Below are 27,996 nucleotides of genomic sequence, written 5' to 3' on the forward strand. Positions count from 1 at the left end.
ACGGGAACGCAACCCTTCAAGGTATCACTTCTAGGAACCGTCAATGGGAGTGTTGAAAGAGGAAAGTAAAGATGTGGAGAGAGAAAAAAAAAAAAAAAAAAGGTAAGGAAATGTGAAAAGAAGCAACTGAGACCATGAGGAGATAAAAAGACGCAATGAATCAGGGAATAGAAGAAGATGATGAAAGAAGGCATGAGGAGAAGTGTCAGCTGGCCTCACGGGAAGCCTCGATTAACACCTAAGACCCTTAAAGACTCACACCATCTGAAGCAAGTGGTGACGGGATGGAGGAAGGAAAGAGGAGGAAGAAAAAGAAAGGTGGAGAAAAAAAAAATAAAAAAAAAGAATATTGCTGAAATGTAGGAGAAAAAATAAAGATAAAAATAATTATAGAGAAAAGAAAAAAAAATGGAAGAAAGCAAGGACGGAAGGAAGAACCGCCGGGAGCTGATAAAACAAAGGAAATTAAAGGGTAAAGAAGAACAAAAGAATTAAAAAGAGGGTGGAAGCGTATTAAGGAAGGGCATGAATAGATGACTAAGAAGGAAAACAAAGCCGAGATAGACAAACTGAAGGAAAGGAAGGGATAGATAATGGAAGAAGAAAGACGGGGAGAGGATGTAAGAAAACGGGAGAGGAAGTAGGTGGAGGAGCAGGAGGAGGAGGAGGAGGATACGTTTTTGTGTTGTGCATACATGTAGTTCGTTGTGTGTACATGTACGTGTTTAGTTGTTGTCATGTGTGTATCTTATTTTAGGCACTTAAGAGTGTGTGTGTGTGTGTGTGTGTGTGTGTGTGTGTGTGTGTGTGTGTGTGTGTGTGTGTGTACTTATATTCGTGAATACGTTTACTTCTGGACTTGAGAACTACGTTATATTTAACAATGAACAGCTATAATAACAATAGCAGGGACAGCAGCACCGGTAACAACAACAACAATGACGACGACAATAACAACAACAACAACAACAACAACAACAACAACAACAACAACAACAACAACAACAACAACAAAAACAACAACAACAGCAGCTGCAGCATCAGCAGCAGCAGAAGCAGAAGCAGAAGCAGCAGCAGCAGCAGCAACAGCAACAGCAACAATAATAATAACAACAACAACAACAACAACAAGAATAAAATTGCATAAACAAAAGTAATAACGGTATATAAGGAAAAGAAAAATAGATAAATAAATAAGTAAATAAGGAAATAAACAAACAAGGCACCAGTGAGGAGAGGTGCCAGCCACCCTCCTTCTACCTTGTTTTTGTGCGCCGGAAGTTGAGTCACGTGACCGTAATGTTTTCGGGAAGCTCCTGGCGGTGTCCTCCCTTCCTCCTTTCCTCTCTCACCCTGACGATTCCTCCTCCACCCTATGCACACCTTCACATCCCCTCCCTCATGCTTCCCTTTTCACCTTCACACTTCCTCTGACACATGACATCCACCCTTACACTTACTTAAAGACACTCTTCTCCCTCTGCCCAATACTGTCACCCTTATACTCTCGCACTCTTCCCTCTCTGCCACCCTGTGCACACCACATCATGCTTCCCTTTTCACCTTTACGCTCCCTTTGTCATCCAATACCCACTCTTATACTCTCTCCCTTAAAGATACTCTACACCTCTCTTTTCATTCTTTTCCCTCCGCTATCATTACTAAACACACCCGCCTACTCCTTTCATTACAGTAACTTTTCCCTTTCTCAACCTTCGTTTCCTTTTACGAGTATTATCCTGTACGACTCTTTCTCAATCCTCTCAACTTCCTCGAAGAATTTTATCCATCTCTCTCTCTCTCTCTCACTCTATGTAATGTATGCCACTTCATACCTAACGCTGGCACTTCCTTCCTCATTTTGCTCCTCCCACTCTCATTCTAGCCACGCCCTCACTGTGGAGCATATTCTGAAATACTTTTGAACCGTATCTCCATTACTTAAGTTCAAAAGGCTCTACTTGAAACTACATGGGATTTTAAGGGTAGTTATGGGGTTCTAATGACATATTAACAAGATTTGTATGTTATTAAAAGGATAAGCAATCTTGAGAGCTCGACTAATCGTTTCTGTAACCTTTGAAAGCAGTCGTGGTGAGGAAGCAAAGCGTGTGACGTACGTACCCTGCCTCCGTCACTCCACTACTGACGTCACATTCTTTCATTAGGGGAAGTATATTCGCTGCCTGTCTTGTTTTGCCTCAGCTCATTTATGACCGCAACCAGCCAGCGAGTTTCTCCAGAGACTGTACTTTGAAACATGCTAGTCTCTCATAAGAACTGTTTCTCAGTGGCAACAGAGATGATTAATCAGGCTTTCATGGGTGTTTTCTCCAATGAATATGCAGATTCCTTACTATGTTAATAATAAAATCGTAAAAACACCGTTGAAAACCTTGAATGCCTTCCAGTACAGCCTGTTTGAATTAGTCGAAGTAAGACGCAGTAATGTTTGTGAATACGCTCCCAGAACTGCAGACTTTTTCCTTCCTTTTTATACATATAATTAGCCATTGTCTGCGTGATTATATTAGGGGAGTTTTGCTTTCTCTAGTTTTATACACGTAATTAGTCATTGTCCGCGTATTATTATATTAGGAAGCTTGGTTTTTGTTGATTTTTCTCGCCCATGTTTTTATTCCGGTGCCAAACCCGGATACTCCTGGTTATTTAAATTTTTTCTTTCATATAATTCATCTACTCGATATCTTCCTTCCTTCCTTGTTTATCCTAATTGTGCATTGTTCTTTTCGGTGTATTTTTGTAGCTCATGATACTCGTATTATTATTATTATTATTATTATTATTTTTATTATTATTATTATTATTATTATTATTATTGTTATTATTATTATTATTATTATTATTATTATTATTATTATTATTATTATGATAATTATTATTATTATTATCTTTTTTTTTGTTTCTTATCGTTTTCATCTCTTCATACGTACTAAATTTTCGGTATCTTCCTTCTTTCCCTATTTATTATCATTGTTGTATTGTTCTTTTTGGCTTAATTCTCGTCTGTACGTAACTCATCACCTTCCTTTTTTTCTTTCCCCCTTTTGTTTGTTTATCATCTAATTTTCTTTTCTTCTCTTTCATTTTAAATTCCTCTTAGATTTCTTCCTTCATGCTTACCTCAGTTATTATTGTTATTTTTTTCTTGACTTTTTTCAGGTACATATCCCCCTCCTACCCTTGTTGTTATTGTTGTTTTTTCCTTGTCCTTTTTCGGTATATTTCCCCTCTGTTTCTCATGACCTTCAGCTTTCATTTTCTTCCGTTAAACTGTCATCGCCCCTTTCCTTTTATACATACATATACGAGTATATATATATATATATATATATATATATATATATATATATATATATATATATATATATATATATATATATATATATATATATATATATATATATATATTATATATATATATCTTCGCAAATTTTTTTCTTTCCTTTTTTTTCTTCTCTCTTTAGTTCGTCTCACTGCAACTGCGTCAGCACAGCAATGTCGTCACCATCTCCAGGAAGTCATGTCATCGCACTTCCCGTCCAGCTGTCAGACCACTAGCCTCCTCTTCCTCCTCTCCGTCACTCGCAACACTCACCCAGTTAGCTGGTTGTCATTGAAACCTCAGTTCTCTGCAATGTGTTGCAACTCTTCCTTCCTTTTACTGGTGCTTCATCCTTTTATACTTTTATTTTGTTTGTATTGGTTTTGTCTTTGTCACTCTGAGCATAATATTATTTGGTTACTATTTAAACTTTATTTCTCTCTAATTTGTCCTAACGCATTTCCTTCTATGTAGTTCTCCATATATATGTATAATGTTCTTTTTCCTTCCTTTTTTTTTTCCCCCCCATTTCGTAGTCTTAGTTTTATATGTCTCTTGATTGGTTGGTTGTCTGTCGAATCTTAGTTCTATGTAATATATTCGTGTGTATTCATTCCCTTCTTGTTTTGCTGTTATAGTTTTATTCATACTAACTGGAAGATGAAGTGACAAAGATGGGTTAGTTTTCTATTATAGATCCGTTTTTTTGTTCTTTCTTATTCACTCCTCCTAAAATTGTATCTCCATCTTCCCATTTTTTTTCGATGTTTTACTTTTATATACGGGGTTCGTGAGAAAAGATAAAAATGAGATTAGTTCTCTGTATATCCATATCTACACATTTCCTTTTATTTTTCCCTCATATGGAGACTCTTTGACTCCTTTCTTACTAACTTTCCTTTCTTTTTCCACGTTTTAATTTTTATTCACGGGGCAAAGAAGGGAAGGTGACAGAGACGGCTTGGTTGGCAGGGATGTGTGGCGCGGATCAGCTGTTGTTGTGTTCTTCCCGGCGTTGAGAGAGAAGAATAATGAGCAGCATCAGGCGTCGACTTCATTCCTGTACAGTGCGTTGCCCCACTAACATCTACTCGTACCTTCAAGTTTGGCGTCACGGTAAATAAACAAAGGGCTGAAAGGACATACCATTTTAAAAGTAACCTAAATAGACTGATTACATACGTTACTAAGACACACATCTATACTCATTCGCCTTGTCTTCTTATCAGCCACTGTAGAAATCCATTTAAAGACACGTTATAAAGTTACAGAGATAAAAAAAAAAAATAGTCAGTCGTGTTTGTTCCGTATCTTTTCCACCACAAGACATGCCTGACAAAACTACGTCTCCGTGCCGTTGCGTCGAAGGTTGCTTACTCGTCCATCTATTTATTACGCCGTAAGAACAGCCGCCATGACGTCATTCTTGGAAGCTATGTTTAGAGGAACGACGGAGAGACACCGCCCTCGCCACGGTGGACGGGAAAGAGCGCCAGGACGGAAGGGAAGACACCGGGGCAGGGGGAGATGACATGCGGGAGACTGAGCAGAGGACGAGGGGGAGGTAGAGGAAAGGTGAAGGAGATACAGGTGTAGGGAGAAGGATATATGGGGCGAGGGTGAGTGCAGCAAAGTGGAGAAGGTGGGAGCCGAGAGTGGAGACGAGATAAAAAGGGGGAAGGGCGGAGTGGAGGATGAAGGATGTATGAGTGGATGGAGGGTAGAAGGAAGAGGGAGAAGAGTAAGAGGTAAGAGTATTTTTGTTTAAAAGGAAGGAGACATTTGGTGTGAATTGAAAAGTACGTTAATGAAAATGTTTATATATAGTAAATGGAGGAATTCCAACTAGGAAGGGGAGAGAGAGAGAGAGAGAGAGAGAGAGAGAGAGAGAGAGAGAGAGAGAGAGAGAGAGAGAGAGAGAGAGAGAGAGAGAGAGAGAGAGAGAATGGGAAAGAAAACGTGAACCACATCTAAAGCAAAACATGAATGAAGGGAGGACTCAAAGAAATGCTGGCATGTAGTACGGACATTTTTTTGCATGAACTATTTCTGTCTTGTAAACAACACTCGGCCTGTGTGTGGGCTGTGAGGCGGAAAGTGTGTCATTAACTTGGGTCGCTTGTTTAGCACACACACACACACACACACACACACACATACACACACACACACACACACACACACACACACACACACACACACACACACACACACACACACAGTTAGTTTATTGACAAAAATATAAAATACATACAGTAGAGATAGACGTGGGTTGATTGTTTTTTTTTTTTTTTTTGCAAGTAATCTTTAACTTAGGATTCACAAATTTCACTCACGCTACTGAGAGTTAACAAATTAAGCGTGAAAATTTAGAACATTATTAATAAAATACACACACACACACACACACACACACATGGAAGAAATATCAGCGGCTCATTGGTATTCATATAGTAAAGATAATAAAGCAAAACAACTTACAGTAACATTACTACACATCATCTATCTCTGCCACAAGACTACGGTGAGTGAGGGCAAGTAAAGCGACACGGCGGTGAGGAGAATAATGACGCGACACACCACGGAGACTTGTAACCCAGACCCGACACAGGAGCCTCTTGGGCATGTCGTATTTCAGGTCCGGCTGGTGTGATCGTGTTCGGCCGCACCAACTTGGCTTCAACGCGGTCCCGACACCAAAAGCTCACGATAACCCTCCCACGTTCAGCACGAAAGCAAGAGTACTCGTATAGTGAACGATGCTAAAATTCGTAATATATAATTGTTGTCTTTGTCTTTTCAGTTCAGTACATTGAAGATTAACTTGAAAGTGTTTATGTAGAGAATGATGTTATAGAATATTCTTACGACACACCTATTCATATTCATGTTTTTTTTTTTTGTTGTTGTTCTTTAGTTTCGAGGAATTGCGAGTGATTTATGTTACGATAATATATTGACAGGAAATACCCTGTTACTCCCTCCTTGATTCAGTATGTGCGGGGCGTAGGCACACACGTGGATGTACATGTGACACTTGCGGAAATATACAAATACAACTGGTCATAAAGTAGTTTAGCTCTCATTGTCTAGAAGTATAGAGAAAGTCGTCCTTTTTTACACATTCGGCAAAAATAAGAAAAATAAACAACCATAACAACACAATTTTTTTTTTTCGGATATAAGGTAGCAGTAATTATTTCTTAAAGAGCATAGGGAGGGGTGGAATATTGCCTCAGTAATCAAATAGCAAGTACCGAGTCAATAGGGAGCTTTAAAGAAGATTAGACATATCTATGGATGGATATGATAGATGGAAATTGGTAGGCATGCTTTATACAGGGACTGCCACGTGTAGGCCTGATGCTTTCTTGCAGTTGCCATTATTATCTTTTATGTTCTTACTAAAGCCAGGATTATAATGCGATCAGTTACGTGCTTCCTGACTTTATGTTTGTTCCACTCTTACTGGGAGACCTATTTTATTTATTTTATTTATCTATTTTTTTTTATGTAGGAGGGGCACCGGCCAAGGGCAACAAAACTTTAATAAAAAAAAGGCCCACTGAGGTGCCGGTCCCCGAGAGTCAAAAGCGGCAGTCAAAAAATACAGGATAAGTGTCTTTGTACTAATACAGAGTTCTGCATGAGGTACTGTGCAGTTATTAGGAAGTTAAAGTAGGAATATTATTCATGTTCCTTGTTAGCAATGTCTACTTCCTGTTATCTCCTCGCCTTCATTGTAAATACAGGGACCAGCGCCATAGTCAGTTGGCTAATACTATCACAAACGAGGGTGCCATCAGGGCCACCTTGGCACTCAGGAGACTATGTGGTGCCAAAGTATTAAGGCAGTGTGGAGGAGGGCCAGCGCCACCACCACCATCATTGCCACCAGACCGGCTGTGTAAATGTGTGTGTGTGTGTGTGTGTGTGTGTGTGTGTGTGTGTGTGTGTGTGTGTGTGTGTGTGTGTGTGATGTATTTGCGTGTGAAGAGTATGGTGAAATAAAGTTAATATGTGTGCGTGTGTGTATTGGCTAGGACTGCTGTTTGTTAGAATGTGTGTGTGTGTGTGTGTGTGTGTGTGTGTGTGTGTTTGTGTGTGTGTGTGTGTGTCCATGGATGGGTGAGCGATTATAGCGTGGCGTGGTGTGGTTCATATTGGCACGGTATGTTATGATGTGGTCGAAGAGGCGCTCAGACAAAGCATAAGAAGGCAGCACTTAAGTATTAACACTACAAAAAATCCCAGAAAATGGATGACGCTGAATGATAACCAATGGAGAGAACATCACAAGGTTAGTTAAGAGGTGAACACAGAACGCACTGAGGTTTGGAGCGAGAGTGAAGTAGCAGGAAGGAGGTGAAGGGTCTTGAGGGTGAGTGAGTGAGTGTCAAAAGAGTCAGGCATGAGTGATGGAGGCAAGAGGCTGATTTACAGGAGGCAGATGAACTCCACAACTCGTTCCTTGTAGCAGGACGTCACATCCTTCTCTGCGTCCCTTCGTGTTTTCTTGCTACCTTTCCTTCTTCGTTATCGCAAAGCAGTGTAATCAGTAGTGCAATGTGTTTCTTTTTTGTTGGAAGGATATAAAGGTTTGTTGTTCTTTGTTATTAGTTGTAATCTTTCGTAGTTCTATCCAATGTGGCGTAAGTATTGGATTACATGATTATATTTCCGCAGTAATTCTTCGTGCAGTGTGTGTGTGTGTGTGTGTGTGTGTGTGTGTGTGTGTGTGTGTGTGTGTGTGTGTTATTATGCCCACATTGCCCATAGTAATCTGCTTTAAGTCGTACCGTAATAGTAAATTTGCATTTTCTTTGTAATTTTTATGAGGTTAAAAAATTTAAATTGAAGTAAAAGTTGAAAATCTTTAAAAACTATGCCTCTCAAGATATTACTGAAATGTGACTATAGTTTTGAATGAAGTATATACTAGAGAGAGAGAGAGAGAGAGAGAGAGAGAGAGAGAGAGAGAGAGAGAGAGAGAGAGAGAGAGAGAGAGAGAGAGAGAGAGAGAGAGAGAGAGAACGAAGACCGAGTGACACTGGGGTTTAAATCATAAGCCGTAAGTCACTCAACTTCTTAAGATATTCAGGGAACAGCGGGGCGGGGCCGAAGATGAGTATCCTGGTGGTGGTAAGGCCGGTCTTGGACGAGGGGTTGGGGAGGCAGGTTTTATAGACCGTGAGTGGTGGAGCAGGTTGTGGCGAAAACAGAAAATAGTTGTGGCAGCGTGGCTTATGATGAAGGTGTAAGGGCAGTGATGGCAGTGGTGGTGATGGCAGTGATGGTGGCAGTGGTGGTGGTGGTGGTGGTGACGGTAACCGGAGGAGGAGAGGCAGTATTAGGTGACCTTGGTTGTGGGGTTAAGGAAGGGTAGCCAAGACTAGGTAAGGATGAAGTGCCTTAATATGTCCCAGCCTGCAGAGGGAGGGAGACACGAGTATGTGACGGAGATTAAAGGATGAGAAAAGTTGCTGGCCAAGAATGGAGGAAAGAATGGATGAGAGAGAGAGAGAGAGAGAGAGAGAGAGAGAGAGAGAGAGAGAGAGAGAGAGAGAGAGAGAGAGAGAGAGAATAAGAAGACAAAATGGCACGGGAAATTTCAAGGCAACTTCTGACTGACTCTCCAAGTTGGGGTTCTGCCAGACTCACTTTCAAAATAGTCGAGTGCTTGATCGAGATACATGTGAGTCCCTCCTACCAGTTCTCTTCCAACACCACGAAATTTACTGGGAAAACCCCCCCTGGCGTGACAATGGTATCAAATGTGGAAGTGTGAGTCAGTAGCGAGAACAAATGTACAGGAATGAATGAGTCAAGGGGCGGCTGAGCATAAGAAATATTCAAGGAACTCTAAGTCAGGCGTTGTCTTGGCCTCACCAGACGACGTATATTTGATAGTTGGAAGCTTTTTTTTTTTTTTTTTGTAGAGAAGGCTGTTGTTCAAGTGAAAGTAGAAAGGGAGATATGAGACCATCGTGGGAATGTGCTGGCAGGTGAGGGGCCACGTGCACGAGTAAGGGATTAAAAGATAATGTCTCGTCCTATGAGTTTCAGTTCGAGGTAAACACAAAGGGGTTTTTAGGTTAGCGAGATTGTTTTTCCATTCGTTGAAAGAAAAAAAACTTGCTGGTGTTCGAGTAACAGGTGGATGGCTATTGAACGGCGTGAATGTGCATGGCGTTCACGCTGCCTAAGCTTACAACGTGGCGCCAGGCTGTCTTACACTTGACTTAAAAGTTACTGAAGCATCTCGATCTTGACAAAAGAAGTTAGGATAAAAAATTATGATGCTGTTGTGCTCAAGGCTGCCAGTAGTGTAGGAGTAAGAATACAAGCGCAGAAAGATGTATCTGAGTAGTGTTCAGGTGTAAAAGATGCTCATAAGTAACAATGAAAAAAAAGAACACGAATTTTATGAAGAATGATTTGACGTGTATCGCGCTAAAACTGTCTTACTAAAGGAAATGTGAGTGCAATCATTATCAGTTACTTAGTCCACTGATAGGCGTGATGTTATTAATGAACGGCGATATGACATGGAAAATTTATTGAAGGTTGCTCACAGAGTGTTAACACCCCATAATGTGTTTCAAATGTTGACCTTTCTCCCGCCTTGGATGTAATGGCGGAGGAGGTGTTGTGAATCAGAAATGAATGTTCATCTAGGTTCACACTTTCATGCGTCATTGTAGTGAAGATAAAAAAAAAAAAAGATTCATGGAGATGGTCGGCGAAAGCAAGGCAAAATAAAAGCTTCTCAATATATACTCGAATGATTAATGTATCAGGCTGCGTTTTGTCCGATGCATGTTCCGAACCCCAGTGAGTCAAGCTTCGTTTCGGGCAGTGATCTTGTATGCGGCGATGATAACTACATGTGAATGTTGATGTTTGAGGCCAGATATGCCGCTGCGGGGGGATTCAACTCGTTATGCTACCTGGTTCTCTGACACAGCATATGGGCACCGTATGACTGCTGAGTGGCAACGGAGTATGCACAGAAGAAAATGTTAGAGATGTTCCACGCACCACTTTTGGCACTCAGAGCGAGCATTGCGGCGAACAGTTGCCAGGTGTAAGCTTAACGTTATGTTATATTCATGGAGGCTTTATGTGTCATTATCTTTACCATCGCATCTCCTAACACACTGTATCATGATGTAGTCAATCGGTGAATCTACGTGTTGTATAACAAGAGAGTGAGAAACCTTTTGCCTCAAGTGTTCAGAAGTGATCGTTCATTCATTGTTGGCTTATATCTTTCTAGATAATCAACTTAGGAATGTATAAAGCTCCTTCTCATAGAATATCATTTTGTGAATTAATAACATCATACTGATATATCTGGATTCGCTGTTACATTAACTTTTTTTTCTTTTCTTTATTCGTATCTCCTACGAACGCACTCCCATGACTTCCGGTCAGGTAGCTACTCCGGTGTATAATATTATTCCCTGTGCTCGTTCGCGACCCTCCGCGTTTATCTTGAATCATCGGTGTTGTTACTGCTTGAGACAGGTAAGGGAGGTGCTTGTCGGGATCCTTAGATGACTGTAAAGGGATGTGATGCGAGCTGGCGGGCTAGGCTGTCTTGCAGGGGAGTATTTTACAGTGCTTTTATGGGGTCAGGGAAGCGGCGAGCCCTGATGGTGCTGCTCATGTGTTCCCTGTTGGCATATCTAAATTCTCTGTGTTCTCAGTGTTTTCTATGGATTTCCTTGGTAATGCTACGATGAGATGTGTGTGTTTGATAATTGCTTTTGGTCAGTAAATGGCGTCAGACATGCTGAGCAGCTTGATGAATAGAATAATGAAGGGAACCACGTGTGCTTTTGCCACGTGCCACATTATTCCTCGTCTTTAGTTACTGTTGGCCTTAATGCTTGCAGCTGAAGAGAATACATAAGAGTACATCAGCGTTTGAAGATTCATAATTTTCGAATTAGGAAGCGAATGTATAAATAATGGAACACTTAACGCAGTGAAGTAGTTAAAGGGGGGAAGCGGCACGCTGGTGAGTGTGGCTGAGTGAGGAAGGAAGGAAAGACAAAAAGGCGTACTCGGGTATTGTACATAAATATTCATATTACTAGAAAGAAGAAGGAGGTGTGATCTATGGCGATTATTGTGTTTGGGGAGGTTGTAAATGCTTGTTGGGATGTTGTGGAGGCAGTGTGGAGGTTCAGGTGTGGTGGATTTATGCGAGACTCTGAAATAGTGGAATTGTTATATTGCTAAGCTCCTCATCAGTGCACTGGCCTTGAACCTTCACACGTTCTTCTACTTACACAATGCTCATACACACAGCAAACATTGTTATCCTCTTCTCTCACAAGAAACAATAGCAGCACAAAACTACACTTGATCATAATTTATACTATGATTAATTTTCTAATATAATAGTAAGTAAAATCAAGCATCGCAGTAAGAACCCAAAGATAAGTTATTGTTGCAAGTCACTCGTAACCAACATGAACTGGCTGCAGTGCTCGCCGCCGCCTCGCACTGAAAGCCACAGAGCCGTGACAGTGAGAGGTGCGTCGCGGGCGTGGCGGGTAAGACTTGATGAGCAAATTACATCTAGGGAGAGCTTGTAGTGATGTCAGTCCTGAATGTGTGAAGATTAAGGTTAGGAATGAGGAAATTGTGCTTCATACTTACAATGAATAGCGGTAAGGTCAAAAATAGTATATTTTACAGTTCTGAAAGGAAATAATGAAGAGTGATGGGATAAAGGACAACGACTATCTAGTGTCACAGCCAAAGAAGTTTAAAGTAATGTATGTATTATGAGATAAGATTATTGAAGCAACGATTCCTAGGGAAGAAAGTTGAAAAAAATCAGCCAACAGAAAAAAAAATGAACGCACGCCGCCAAGAGGTTGTTTCAAGGAGAGAGAGAGAGAGAGAGAGAGAGAGAGAGAGAGAGAGAGAGAGAGAGAGAGAGAGAGAGAGAGAGAGAGAGAGAGAGAACATGGTATCGTCCTTGCCTGTCACTTGGCAAGTTGAGGTTCGCGTCCCGGTCAGGTCGTAAGGGATTTTAATGATGCACAAGTCGTTACTGTTTTTGAGCGACTGTGAAAGGTCGCATTCGTATCCATAGATCGGGTTATAATAATTATGCCATTTTTGGATCTTACTGAAAGGGTCATGGGTGGCAATCACGAGGTCCACGAGTTCAAGACGATAAACTTTACACACACACACACACACGCACACATACACACGTCCATCTGTCTCTCCTCACAGCGCATGGCAGTTTAGGACGTCATAAGTGAGGTGGGTGAGGAAGAAAAGTGGGTTTTATCACCTACACTTACTTAATGTAGGAGTATGAGGTTACTCTAAAAATGTCTCGCTTAAACTGAACTCATTCTCTCTCTCTCTCTCTCTCTCTCTCTCTCTCTCTCTCTCTCTCTCTCTCTCTCTCTCTCTCTCTCTCTCTCTCTAACATTGTATCATCAGAGACATTGCATACCGTGGGTTGGCGTTGGTGGAGACGCATCGGGGAACTGCAGCACCCTAACCTGTTTTTGCCGCACCACTTAATTTTGTGATACGACCTTGGTGCACGTGTCTTGGTTAATGAGGGACTGCAATGTGTGTGCATGTGTGTGTATGTGTGTGTGTGTGGGTGCGTGTTACGTGAGTGGAAGGAACAGAAAAGAGAAAACGGAGGACGGAAAGAATCGTGAGTCAGGTGTCCCCAAACAAAACAAAGCATCGAGTCATTACTTACTTGTGTTACATTGGGAAAAAGATGATGGAGTGCAAGTGGATTGTTTCTTATTGTGAGTTACGTGTAAGTTATGAGTGGAAGGATTTGAGGGCCACTTTTTAATTCTGCTTCCGTGAAATGCGTGTGTTCTGTGTTATAAAGTTTAAAGACATTTTGACGAACTATATGGACTTGTTACTATGTATTTATTTATTTCGCAGTAGCCAGATCACATGATTTTATGGGTAGCTGAAATTGTTGCGTTTAGTAGCTGATGTCTAGCCAGCAGTAAAATAGTTTCTCATTTCTATATTGATGATGATAATTTAAGCCTCATCAACCGCATTACTCAGTGATTAATGAGTTTTATTATCGGGTTTGGTATTTAGATTTTATTAATACCGTAAGGCAGTTCTTATTATGTAGTTATTTGTTTCACACACCTAACCATCCACACACACACACACACACACACACACGAGAAGATGAATATGAAGTTTCATTGGAGATTATGTTCAGTAGTCAAATTCATGTGCTACAAAAACTTAGCTAATAAGAAAACTTTAGAATGATTCAGCCATCAATTTATCTCAGATTCCAGCCTGAGACCACTGTGGTAGATCTGTCAGCCCGTCTCTGAATGGCAGTGTATTGACCTTTTGGTTCCGTCTACGTACTTCTTTTATATGTCCTTCTGTCTACATCTGACCCTCCCAGTGTCCTTGGTTCTCTTTATATCCGTGTGACCTTGTGAAAGTGCCAGTACTCTGACACATACCGACGGGGATGGACATTAGAACCAAGGTCAGTGGAGTATATCAAATTGACCCTGATTTATACACTGAGGTTGGGGCACCGCACTGATGAATATTAATGTCGCTTGTATACACACGTGACTAATGTGTGTGTGTGTGTGTGTGTGTGTGTGTGTGTGTGTGTGTGTGTGTGTGTGTGTGTGTGTGTGCGAATTCGGAGACCGAGTGAGTGTCGTCATTCTTTGGTGATGTTAATTTGATGTTAGTTTTTGTTTAGTCTCTTTCCGTCGACTTAAAGTAGCAAAATCAGTAGTTTTGATTTAGAGGATACAATGTAGCATTTTTGTTTATTTGCTTTATTCCAAATAGCAAGCATCAGTAAGTCAAGAGAGACGTTACGCTGGAAATTTATATGGGAACTCTACTTAGTAAGTCATCGGAATAAGCCATTTTGAGATAGAACGGTGAACTGAAACATTTATTTTGTCCATAAAACGGAGAACTGAAACATTTATTTTGTCCATAATGTGATTCTTTATTCAGCGCCACCCTTCTCACTACCACCGCTCCACGTGGACTCCTCTCAGATGTTTCTAACAGTACTTTGATCATGAATCGTCGCAGTTCCAAGGATAATCAAAGCTTCAATTTCTTGGTCTGTTGAGTAATTGATTATGTTGATGAGGTCGGATATTGTAATAGTGCATTTAGATTCATTATGTGTGTGTGTGTGTGTGTGTGTGTGTGTGTGTGTGTGTGTGTGATATGAAGCAGACGGAGAAAAGCTCGACACGATTTTAGGTGAAGTCGTTGGTGATGCTGGTGCTATAAATTGACGGTCGTAGCTCATACAGTCTGAGTAAGTGCCCTAGGAAGGTGTGAAGACTGTGTCCTGTAATTGATAGGGTACATACTAGATATGCACGTCATTTACCGGACACGTAACAGTTCTTTCATGGCGACCTCTGCTATCAGGTGACTGTGAATGGGAGATAATGGTGGATTGTGTTGGGATACCGGCACAATGGTTATGACGAGTTTCGCCTTCCCTGTATGTATCCTGTGCTCCCTAGAGTAGCTCCTGGCGTTAATAAAGCCTTCAGGAAAGTGACGACCTGGTTTGCTTTCATTAGTAAGGTATTTGGAATAAATACCTATGCACACATTAAAACTAATAAGGTAACTAATTTGTTTGTATCTATCTATATATTTTGCCTTTTAAATTCTCTGTTCACTATTTTTTTTTTTTTTTCACTATATACAGGCTTTGTCATTTTGCAGTGTAAGTTTCTGCCTATCTGTCTGTTTGCTGTCTACTCTAAGCAATTATGTATGCATCGGTAACCTTCATAATTAAAGTCCACAATTATGGCGCCGGATTAATTCGTTAATAGATGTAATACGGAACAGAGGGAGGGAAAAGAGTGGACAGACATGCAGTAATTTCGTGCACATGTAAAGCCACGAGTCGCCAGAGTGAGACGTCTCAGTAGACGGGAAGCTGGCCAGACCCGCCGGCCCGTAGCCAGCTGTGGGCCGGGCCTAGGGGTGCTCACGTGTCCACTGGCTCGATTTTGGTTGACTGAGGTATTGAATTTGCTTTGCATTTACTGCTAAAAAAGAAAAAAAAAAATGAAAATACAGAAGTTACTCTTTTCCGTTCTGGCACTGCTGTGCATTCCCGGTATGTAGCGCACATTTATCATATTTATAAGTGGTACCTGTGGACACCTGTACAGCTAATTGACTCACCTGTTTCTCTTGCCGCGGAAGGCCTTGATTTTTGGAGCTTTGAATTTGGGGACAGTGATTTTGGGCTTCTTAACGGTGGACAGACTCCATGAACTGATGGAGCGGCGCAGCTGCTGCAGCTTGCCATCGGCCATGGCTGCGGCAGCGGAGCACACCCGCCCAACACCCACAGCCGCTGCACTACCAGCGGTCGCTCCGCACTCAAACAAGGCCGCCAACCCACTGGCGACCTCCCAGTGTACGGTGCGGGATGCAGACGCCGCCCTGCGGGTCGCATGAACCCAAGGGCTATTCCTGGCTGGCTCGGGGGTCGGGCTGCCGCGTGTTGCCACCACTTCGGGCTGGCGGCGACCGCGGGCAGGTGTCAGGAGCAGCGTCCCACCCTTGCTGCTTATTTGCTCCCTGAAGGTGCCCGCCCACTCCCTGGCTGCCCTTGCCCGGGAGGTGGCCACCCTGTAGATAGGGCCAGTGTGACGAAAGGAGCGATGCAAAGTTGACGAAGCTCGTGACGCCAAGGAGCGTAGGGAGGATCGACCCCTGACGGAAGGATTCAGTGATGCTCGGGACCTGATGGAGTAGTGTCGCGGGTCGTAGGACCTGGTGGAGCTGAATCTCATGTCATGTGATCTGGTAGACCTGGACCTGGATCCTGGTAACTTAATGGAGCTGAACCTGGAGGAAGGAGACCAGCCGTGCCAGGTGTCCCGAGACCTGAGTGGGGCGTGTTTCCGAGTGGGCATGGTGGGCGTGGTGTCTTCGGTCCAGCAGCTGTCGTCATTTAAGGCTCTTGACCTGCCAAGGGAGTTGACCCAGTCCCGACGTTCCTCCTTGAGAGGCGGACACGTGATGGTGTGCGTTCGGGGAAGCGTGGCCGGCGGCGCGTGGTGGAGGGTCAGGTCACGTCGGGGCAGGATGGCTTCTTCACCGGAGCCTGGCATGCCGACGTCCTGTGAAGGGCATCGAGGTTACACTCAGGAAAATATACATCAATTACAACAAGGAACTTAACTACTTAAATGAAGGGAAAACCATATATAGAACTCCATGTATTTTTCTTTTAAGAATAATTTATTTTGAGGATGCAAAATTAATTGAGGATGAGACCATCTCGAAATAATGTGCGTTTTATATGACAGACGTGATAAAAAGGACATCTTTTATATTGACAGGATGCTGTGGCGACCGGGGAATGACTTTCTCCATCCATTGTTGTACTCGTTTGTTCCCCGCATTTAACACGTTCGCCTGGACATGACCTTGAGATTGTCGGTGGAACTTAACCCAGAAAAATGTTTGTACGAATCTAGTCCTGGAGAAACATATATATATATATATCCGTCTCATAACTCGAGACGAGACAATCATTTCAGTCGTTGCTGTCTGTGATATTTACCGTGTTGTAGTTAGGCTAAAAAACAGCTGAACTCCCACAACCCAACCTGCTGTGACAGGATATACACAAAGCCACGTGGAAGCAGTTAAATGGCTGCCCAAGTTAGGATGATGACGTACATTTATACCCCTGCCGTTAAAGTTATATCTAGATATGAGAAAAGCATCGTCATAGTTCACACCCTCCTTAAGTGAGTCATAACAACACGAGTATAGAAAACAAGGTGTGGGCCGCGAGGTTGTGACGGAGCGGCGCGTTGAGTTCAGCTGCGGCACCGGAAGACCCTAACAGGAACTGAATTAAATCCCCTCTGGTGTTTCCGGCCGTGGGAGAGCGAGTGCCCCAGGTGTCCGCAGCGTCACTGGCAAGTTGTGCGTAAAATAGCTGTAAATAGGATGAGGATATTTAGGCGATTTGAGTCACGGTATAAGGCGATGATTAGTAATGAGGGTATGTTTGTGTGCCAAGCCAAAAAGGGTTCACCCTCCCCTGTTTTTATCGTGCTATGGTGTGTGTGTGTGTGTGTGTGTGTGTGTTCATCCTTTGATCTTTGAGTAAATACCATTAAGTATGAAGAGACTAGATTTGATGAAATAAAAAGTATTGCGGATATTAAGTTCATGAAACATGAAACTGACAAGAGTGTTTAGGACTTACTGGGAAATGTGTGGTGTTCACGTCATACAGTAATCATCATCTGCATCATAGTAACAGTTTCATTTTGTGTCTGCTTTATTTTGAATATGAAAGAGGAAATAATTATGATGTACGCAACATTTCCTCTCGCTCCGCTTCATCGCACATTGTTCTCTGGTAGATGAATGTCGCAGCCTTCCTCCACCTTTCCGGCAGTGCTAATTATGTGCCATCAATACAAATGATCCACACTCGAGGTTCGTCTGCTAAATGTTGATGTCGCTAGGAGCTTTTATGTTTTATTTCCACTCTCGCACACACACACACACACACACACACACACACACACACACACACACACACACACACACACATGGTCGGCGAGTGTCAGGTGAGGAAGAGAAGAGTTTTTTGTTGTTGTTGCTGTTGTACTAGCTGGAGGGGAAGCTGGAGTGTGAAGAGATGGCACGGATGGAGCGTCCCATACATGAGGTGTAAGAAAAGAAGAAAAAAAGCACATCACGCAGCTACGAAAAAAAATAAAAATAATAATTGAAATCGTCTAATAACGTTACTATAATGTCTCACATTTATACTCAAATTATCATTATGGGGGGTTTGTTTTCAGTATATACGTGAATTAAAGAATATATTACAACATTTCAACGAAGCATCTTTAACCTCCTAAGCAGTTAGGCGGATGCAAGACGGCGTCACGGGCGGGGAGACCTAACGGAGGAGTGAGACAAAGGGAAGAGATGAGCTACTGTCGCGTTTCTGGGCGTTTGGGTGGGGCCGACGGAAACGGGCGAGCAATGGTGTTAGCGGGGCACCAACTTGCTGGGACGGGCGGTGATGTGAGGGGCAGACACGTGGCGGCGGCGGGGTGAACAAGACCGCGTTATGCAAGTCAAGTTACATATTAGTAGTTAGCTGCGATGATGCAATGTAAGGGCCTGGGTACAGTGAATTAACTGCGTCACTGATGGTTCCTTTGTTTGTTGATGTAAGACTGTAAAGACTTTGTGATGTAAAGGTGTTGTGTGCCGTGCGTGGGCTCTGGTTTGGTGTATCCTCGGTGACTTATGCTTTCCCCTATTCACATAACTTTTTCTTCTTTTTCAGCTTTTTGATTGTTGTTGGTGCCTTCATCTACGTATATGAGACGATAAATTAATGGTAACTTCTAGAGACATAAAATTTAATGGTGTAACTAGCGCATTATGTATGTATGTATAATTCGGTTATTTATGGATGAAACAGGCACATAACTGATACAACGACACTTGGTTTAGCCGTCGCTGTCGTCGTCATATCATCATCATCATCATCATCATTTGTTCATCCTTTATGTTACTTTGTGTTCCTTTGTAGCGTAGGTATTGAGGACGCTCCCTTGACCCAACCCTGTGACGTATATGAAGCAAGAACTGTAGTAGGGGTGTAGTGTGGAGGGTAACTCGAGTGGATGCTTCTGAAGGAGGGGTGTTGTGTGCCTGGGAGGGGAGGGTGCTAAGGCGCCGAGCTTAGGGGCGGGGAGCAGACGGCATGTGAGTGAGACTTGTGTGAGGGGTGGAAGAGAGGAGGGAGGAGGAGACTGTAGAGCATTTCGGCAAGGGGAGGGGAGATGGTAGGAGGCAGAAGGTTGGGGGCGGGAGAGGATAGTGGAAAGAGAGAAAACAGGATTTTGCAGGGGAGACTGAACTAGTCTTCACCAGTTGTCTTGCACCATGTTTGTATCTTACTTTGTTCGTCTCGTCGTTGGCTTACCCCTCTCTCTCTCTCTCTCTCTCTCTCTCTCTCTCTCTCTCTCTCTCTCTCTCTCTCTCTCTCTCTGTCTCTCTCTCTCTCTCTCTCTCTCTCCTCTCTCTCTCTCTCTCTCTCTCTCTCTCTCTCTCTCTCTCTCTCTCTCTCTCTCTCTCTCTCTCTCTCTCTCTCTCTCTCTCTCTCTCTCTCTCTCTCTCTCTCTCTCTCTCTCTCTCTCTCCGTACAACTCCACAGCCCACACTCAAGCCAACAATAGAAACTCTGTCTTCCTTGATCAGCCTGAGGTAACGGTCACAAGAAAACTATGAGATATCAAGTTGTCTAGTTTACAGAGAAATTTTGTCATTATGAGAGAGAGAGAGAGAGAGAGAGAGAGAGAGAGAGAGAGAGAGAGAGAGAGAGAGAGAGAGAGGAGGGGGGGGCGGAGAGTCTGGTCTTAATTCTTCACTTCACACACGCATACACATGACGAAGGGAGGGAGGGGTGCACAGAGATGGCGGAAAGAAAGTTCCTGTTAGACTCCCAGATAACATTCCCGGTGCAGTCCTGACTCATGGCTGCCTGGAAGTGATGGAATTACACTCCCGGCGATGATCGAGGCCGTGTGTGTGGCGGTGGCGGAAGAGGAGAGTGAGATGGATGGACATAAGAACATAAGAACATAAGAAATAAGGGAAGCTGCAAGAAGCGACCAGGCTTACATGTGGCAATGACATATACCATCGGGTGTGTTTTTATTAATTTAAGCAAACTTTTCGAACGGAATGCGTGAATGCGGGAAAGGCATTGGTCATGTGTGTATTTGCAGCAATTTCACTGAATCTGTATCTCTATAGTAAGTAATTTATCAAGTGAACATCAACCTCCCTTCGTTACTTATAAACACCAACCCTTCATTAGCTATCTCTCCCTATCAAACCTATCCTGAGACGGACCCCCATGAGTGTCAAGAGCTCCGTCTGATGAACGCTTCGTCTTATTGCGGACAATGACCCGTTTTTCCTTTTCCCTTCCCGTAAGTTAAAAGGCAAATTCATCACCCCCTTCCATCACGGGCATGTCCTCTACAAGATCACAGAAGATGCCTTATTAGAGGCAGAAGTTCTGTTGAAGGTTTGAAGTAGACGATGAATGTGGGTGTGTGCAGGGGTGGGCTAATACTAAGAATGGAAGGTTACTATTGGAGGAGGAGGAGGAGGAGGAAGAGGGACTAAGAGCTGTAATGGAGGGTGAAGAAGTGGAGGAGAGAAAAAGGGTAAGAAAGTGGAGGAGTGATGGAGAGGTGTGAGACAGGGTGAGGTGGGGTGATGGAGAGGAGGGATGGAGAGATGAGGTAGGCTGAGAGAAGAGGGACGGAGAGGTGTGAGGCAGGGTGAGGTAGGGTGAGGGAGAGGAGGGATGGAGAGATGAGGTAGGCTGAGAGAAGAGGGACGGAGAGGTGTGAGGCAGGGTGAGGTAGGGTGAGGAAGACACCACTTGAGACTGATGTACCAGGTCACCAGCTGCTCCCGGTGTGACGTTACCGGGGGATCGACGGAGCTTCTTCCATCACTCAGTTATTAAATTCCCGCTGAGGAGTGGTAGACGACGGATCCCTCGAGGAGGCCCGGTGGAGGTCAGGTTATGACCAGCACTCGCTTGTGGTGTAAGACTAAACTAAACTAATAATTGGTGCCTCGTCAGCCATGTGGGGCGGGGAGGGCAAGTGTCACCAGCCATCCATCACTTGTACACCAGAGGTCTGTCGCTATGTGCTTTTTTCCGTCTTCGTTTCTTTTTTCTTAATAAAATGTCTTAAACTCGGTTGGTTTAAGGCTCAAGCGTTTTCTTATCAGCACAATTCTGTAAGATTCACACTTGGTATTTTATTCTTAACATGCTTATTTTGCATTCCAGCACTAAGTAGTAAGCACGCTTTTACTTTAACGTAGCGGTGTCTCATGTTATAGATAATGAGCTATGGTAAATTAGTTTTATCCTAATAAAAGTGAAAGTTCTCGAAGAGGCGCTGCTCTGATGTGGTACGTGTTCCGGGTGTGCGGCGTGGAGTGAGGGGTCAGGGAGGGCAGGGCAAGTAAGGGTCAGGAGCGGAGCGACCCTACACTCAAGGCCTTCATCTGTCCTGCCCGTGGCGCCTCGGCACCCTTCTGTGTCGAGGCTCCGAGGCGGACCCTTGCTAGATAGGGGAACATGTCCCTTTATCTCGGCTTATTAATTTTTCTGTTTGACCTTTCGAGGGTTACCCTGGGGCATTTGATACTGAGGGGATCGCCCTGACGCACTGTGGTGTTGAGGGGATCAGCCGACGTGTTGTAGTAGAGTTCGACGCCATCACATACAGAATGCGAGGAGGATGAGAAGAAGGTTGTGACGGGTCTTGAACGGTGGACATATCTTTACCTTTTGCCCTCAATTGGCAGCATGACTATGAAGTGCCCGTGGGTGACAGAAGGGCGGGTGGTAAAAAGAGACGCGGCGAGACCCAGCACTGTGTGATGTAGTAAGATAAATCAGGCAGAAAACATCATAGCTTCGTCTTCTCTTGAGGTATACTGAAAAATCTTGAGAGGTGAAAATGTGGATGTGACGCAAGCAGAGTGGAGGACGCAAGCAGAGACGCCGAGGTCAGGGTTAAGGTTTGAAGTACCGAGTATCCTCCACTTGATGCAGAGCACTCCCAAGCCTCTGATGGAGACCTGAGGGTATGAATCTCCTCGCGATCTGGGTTAGTGTGTAAGTGGTAAGGAAATAAATAAGTAAATAGCCGCGATTGTGCGTGGTAGCGGCGTGTGATGCGTGCAGAAGCAGGCCGACCGTGTGAGACGCTGATGGTTCGTCCGAGGGAATAGAGACGGATGTACAATAATGGCCTGTCATGTAGGAGCCTTTTGGCTTTGTGACGTGAACCTCGGCGATTGTTGTCTCGTTCTAACAATTTGCAGGCCACAATGCGTTCACACAGCTTGGTTTGAGGTCCATGGCAGGACAGGTTTGCTTAGTCACGTAAAGAAGATTAATTAAAAGTTTATAGACAGACAGCAACTTTTGTGATGGTCCTGCATAGTAGTGATACTGAGAGAAATATGGACAGTTTTTTAGGTGCTTTTATAAGTATACACGTTGTTGTTGTTGTTGTTGTTGTTGTTGTTGTTGTTTTGTTGTTGTTGTTGTTGTTGTTGTTGTTGTTGTTGTTGTTGTCTTATAATGGGAGGCAGGCATTTCTGAGCGATCTACCGCAGCGACCACCCAGCTTCCCACATCCTCCATTTCGTCTGACCTTGTCCATCTTCCCTGCACCGTGACCTAGTTTTGCCAGGGGGTGACAGGAGGATGATACAGGCAACTGAGCTTATCTGATGCACACGTAGTCATCCGGGTATTACGAAATATGGGATAAGGAATTTAACTAATTTATAGAGTATATAGCATTTTCGTAATTGTATTTGGCAATAGGGGTTGCTTGAGCACTTTGCATTCTGAGGAAACAATGCTCACTTTCCTTCGCGTCTCTTTGGGAACATTTTATTTTATTTTTGTTTTTACTGTGATGAAAGTAGCGTAGTGTGACAAGTATTTTTATCGGTTCAGACGTAACACATTGTCATAAGCAGTACATTGAAATGGTCTTGATGTGTTTTTTTAGTAGGAGAGAAAATTGCAGTTATTATACTTTTTTTGGGAATCCTGTTTCAGCACAACATGACTTAGGTCATTCCCTATATATTGAAGCTGGCATAAGGTCAATAACAACTGTTTTATGATACAGTAACATCAGAATAATTAATCACGTATTACCTAACTCGAGTCACAAGATGTGAGATCGTACTGACTGACGTTCGGCGCACTGAGTTGGTCGTACGCTTTTCAAGAAGATTTGTAACTGTTGTTCATTTATGACTTGAATCTTGTAAGCGAGAGAGCAAGGCGTAAATACGGAAGTGTGATAACCGCGCATTGTGGGACAGACACCGCTGCAACTGTTCCTTTCATCCCCGCGTGACCACCTGTTGGACGTGCGAGGTGCCACTCTGACCTTGAGGCAGCGTGACACCGACCTGATGCGGGCAGCGGGGACAGGCTGTGTACATAGAGTGACCGACAGAGAGGGAACTCTTGCTGTCTAGGAGAGCTGTCATGTTAAGCGGAGGGGCGTGTCCTCTCTAGACGTGGGGACTAGGGACGGGGAACTGAGGAGGTTAGTTGAGGGGACATGGCAGTCGTAGCTTTATCCATGCACTGCCACTCTGCCCCCACCACACACACCACCACCACCACCACCACCATCACCACCATCACCACCACCACCACCACCACCAAGTCCACCAACTCCACCACCACCACCACGACCACTATTGCCACTGTTGCTGCCACAGCTGGTACTACCACTGTCATTTATGTTGTCACTACTACTACTACTACTACTACTACTACTACTACTACTACTACTACTACTACTACTATTACTACTACTACTGCTACTACTACTATTACTACTATTACTACTACTACTTAGGCTTTTAATTTTACTATTGCTACAACTACTATCACCACTTCCGCTACTACTACTACTACTCTTACTACTACTATTTAAGTTTCTATTTTTACTCTTGCAGTGACTACTATTACCACAGTCAATACCGCCACTATTCCTACATAGTACTACAGCTGCTACTACTACTACTACTACTACTACTACTACTACTACTACTACTACTACTACTACTACTACTACTACTATTACGTACATACATTACTATTATTGTACCATTTCGTGTGCTTACTTATCTAATTTTACGTGTTGGTACGTGTGTTAACTTGTACAGGCGTCGTCAAACAGCTCCATTGTCGCGGACAGTAATGGGATATAGTAGTACATGTTTGTGGCAAGCCCGTGCTACCCAGCGTCCTTCCCTCGACACAGAAGCATGTAAAGATGCGATGTGTGAAGCGTAGATGCTAATTTGGGCTTGCATTCTCTATTACAAAGTCAACACTCCGACACTCAAATAGTAACGTCACCGACTGCACTATGATATAATGAATTTTGAAAGTATTTACACGCATAACTGATACAGCAATGTTGTGGTCGGGAGAGAAGAGGCACAAGGAGCTGCTGTCTCTAGCACAGCAACAACTATCGTGGTGATCGTCGTTTGTGAGTCTGGATGATGTAATATATTTGCAAAAAGTATTGATGTTTGTCTGTGTGTACGATCCTGCTCTTAGACAGTGACCAGCATCGTACTAGTTATTTTTTTTCGTCAGTTTGTAAGGAATTGAGGTGATAATGCGATGTAAACCGGACGAAATCAAGTTTAAAGCTCCTCACGTTAGTAAGAAGCAACAAGCGAGGGTGCTCACTTTAATCCCAGGAGGTGTATATTGTGAAAGAAGCACAACAGCCGCATTAACAGCAGTACAGCATCAAAGACGGCAGAATTAAGCCGCGTGAGTCCAGTAAGACTATCGGTCTGGCCCATTGTGTCGAGCCCGAGCCACAGCTCATGATTTAAAAACCCGTCGCCAAACTTATCGTTTTGGTCCACTCAGAGCCGAGGCGCCATCCTTGAACCGCGGGGTGTTTAGATGTCCTCGTCTATTGCATTTATTTCTTTATTACACTATAATGCCAATCTTTATACTTTAATCTGGGTGGTTAGGGGAAAGCGAGGCACGTGCTGGACACGAGAAAATTGTGTGTGTGTGTGTGTGTGTGTGTGTGTGTGTGTGTGTGTGTGTGTGTGTGTGTGTGTGTGATCCTCAACGAAGCGGTGTGCAGTACAATGTCAGTTTAGAGAAAGGTGTTTGTCTCACCTGTCAGTCTGGGACGCTGTTGTGACAAGGAGGCTCGTGGTGGAGCTGCGGTTTCTAGGGTTGCTCAGCACTGAGGCCCCTAGGACGGGATTTCTCCCGAAAGCAAACCAAAGAATCACGATGTTGTTATGTCACAAAGAACACAGTCTTCAAAAGTCAGGTGTCATGTTCATACACATTGCAGAGGTGTACGTGCCAAGAAGGGGCACCGACAAGATGTCGGGGATTTAAAACAGGATAATCTGGTTTGTGCCTTGGTGCCGAACACAATTTTGCCATACGACTGTCACTTTGTTATTCTTATCACCATTTCCTTGCCAACCGGTCACTTCGCTAAATTCACTCCTCGCCGAGCCACAGCGGGAGCCACCACTGAGCGTTTGTGTGGAGTGCGCCCTTGGGTGACCTGCCCCGCACGGCCCCGCAGCGTGACTGCCGGGCGGCCGGTGACGACTGACGAGTCTGGCCGGTGGCAGCTCCAGCTCGGGGTAGGAATTGAGGGATATAAGATTACACAATACAGTCAGTTGATCCTTAGTTTCTCCGCTCGTGCCTCACAGCTACTGCCTTCCTGCTGCGCCCTCTGCCCTGGGGCCGCGGAGAGGAGTGGCACTAATCAAGTAGTGCCATTATTGTATTGTTTCTTTTTTTGCTACTGTTTTATCACTGAATTTGTTTTTCATGTAATACCAATACTAAATATGATTCTTTAAACACTATAATAGGAAATACCGTTGTTACCATGAATCTAATTTAAAAATGAACTGTATTCTTTTTAATAAATTTGAGATCAGCGTGCGACTCGATACATTATGAGGGGTTTGAATTTAGCACAACAGTGTTTTAATTAAAAACTACATGATAGTGACGTGTACTTAGTGCTGAATTCAATGGCACGGGTGCACGTGTGTGTGTGTGTGTGTGGGTGTGGGATGCACCCCGACGTTAGCTCGGAGGGTGGCAGGTGGCGGTGCCGCAAGGCAGCTGTCCGGATGCTGAGTCCAGAGAGGTCTTGCAAGATATATTCGGCGACTGTAGTTTATTTAGCAGTAGTGTACGCGGTGCCACGATTAAGTATTTTCACCAGTACATTGCATCAGATCACTGTTGTTCCATCTTCAACCTAAAAGAAAAGGCATTGTTAAGAAACAGTGAACGAAACACGAACAGTCACTTCACTCTTGTATTAGCGGCAGCCTCTCTCCTCTGGCCCCGCCCCTCGTGTCTATGGCGAAAGTCACTACGCTCTCTCAAAGGACCAATGAAGGTGTTTGAAAGAAGGCGTCGAGGTCACCGCTGGCCGTTACGACCTACGACTGCTTCAGAAAAGCCTGTCCGCCTGTCGTGGCCCGATGTATCAGCCCATCATTCTTAATAGAGCGCCATGATCGCTGCAAGTCAAGAGTCTTTGCAGGGTGTCGGGTCACCAGGCTGTTACTGAACGGCCGAATCGTGTCAAGTGAAAGACAACTTAAGGGCTCGTTTGTTATCAGCCACGACGCTCATAGAGACAAGAACTCTTACGGCAAACCTGATAGTGTTACAAAAATATTGGCTTGTGACGCTTGACTTCGAAGTTTATATTAGCCTTCATCTTAAAGAGGCCCATTCATCATACTTGAGATGTTAAGTCTGAACATCATCGTCTACTGCATAGTTACTGTAAATAATTTTTAACCTTGTACGATGCAAATGAATGGTCTAGTTAGAAAACTTGAGTCTATCCCATACTTTTAGGAATCAAAGTACTGAGTAACACAGCTAGAATTAAATGACCATAATTCACCGACACACAAGGCAGGAAGGATGGTAACTGAAGAATAATTTCGCTCACCACCAAACCCCTTCATCCGGCGACCAGCTGTAAGGTGTTGCTCAAGTGTGCGTCTCATTGGCTGAATTACTCTGGGTCTCGTCAGGCCACCGATACCTGTTGTTGATGGCAGTGGTGGCCTACTTTGTGTCTCATGTCGCCGTGGTAGTGCTGGGCTGTGTGAGGAGGGAGGGTGAGGAGGATGAAGTAATAAGGACAGGGAATGTGTCTGTTAAAGAAGTTTGATTAGTGTTTTCCTGAAGGAGTGTATGAAGTGCAGACAGCGGAAGGGAAGTGACAGCAGGTGGCGGAAGGTGGCGGAGGTAGGGATGACCCGTGATGCTTATCTGTGTGTTTTTTATCCTCTCCTTTGTCGTGTTGTTTCAGTTACTGCTCTTACTTGAACTGTTCCTGAAAACGTTGCTACAAACACACAATCGCTACGCTGTAAATTCAATTTGTTAAGTTTGTGTGTGTGAGAGAGAGAGGAGAGAGAGAGAGGAGAGAGAGAGGAGAGAGAGAGAGAGAGGAGAGAGGAGAGAGAGAGAGAGAGAGAGAGAGAGAGAGAGAGAGAGAGAGGAGAGAGGAGAGAGAGAGAGAAAGAGAGAGAAAAAGAAGAAAAAAACTGTTGCATTGTTGAATTATATTAAAGTACTTTTAGAATAATCAAACGCCAACGCATTCTTCACTTTATTGACAAAATAAAAAAAAATGATAATAATGAGACATGATAAGAAAAATGAGGAAAAGTATGACAAACAGTACATACCTCAACTTTCTTAATTCTGTTACTTATCTCCTTCCGGTCTGGCAAGCGGTGTAAGGTCATAGGATAGGCAGAGAGAGATACAGAGCCTTGGTGTTACAGTGGCGAGAACATGAATGTAGGGTGAAGCAAGGCGAAGGCATAAAGGGAGTGAAGGAGTGTGTAGCTTTTGAGCATGGCAGGGTGTGCGCAGCGTGGGGTAGGTGCAGCAAGGGTTTGGATG

General features: G+C 43.7%; 1 protein-coding gene across 3 annotated transcripts in view; it reads right to left on the reverse strand.

The window, feature by feature from the left end:
- Window positions 1-25,654, reverse strand: part of LOC135100030 (titin-like) — a 78,729-nt gene extending 53,075 nt beyond the window's left edge. The window contains exons 1-2 of one of the 3 annotated variants that reach the window (XM_064002879.1): window positions 25,195-25,654; window positions 15,584-16,530 (exon numbers count right to left, since the gene is read on the reverse strand). In XM_064002879.1, coding sequence (XP_063858949.1) covers window positions 15,584-16,521 — 938 coding nt within the window. In that variant the 5' untranslated portion in view covers window positions 16,522-16,530; window positions 25,195-25,654. The remainder of the gene's footprint in view (window positions 1-15,583; window positions 16,531-25,194) is intronic. The other 2 variants (XM_064002880.1, XM_064002881.1) reach the window with 2 other exon arrangements.
- Between the last annotated feature and the right edge of the window lie 2,342 nt (window positions 25,655-27,996).

This window comes from Scylla paramamosain, chromosome 4, assembly GCF_035594125.1.
Source record: "Scylla paramamosain isolate STU-SP2022 chromosome 4, ASM3559412v1, whole genome shotgun sequence".
NCBI lineage: Eukaryota > Metazoa > Arthropoda > Malacostraca > Decapoda > Portunidae > Scylla > Scylla paramamosain.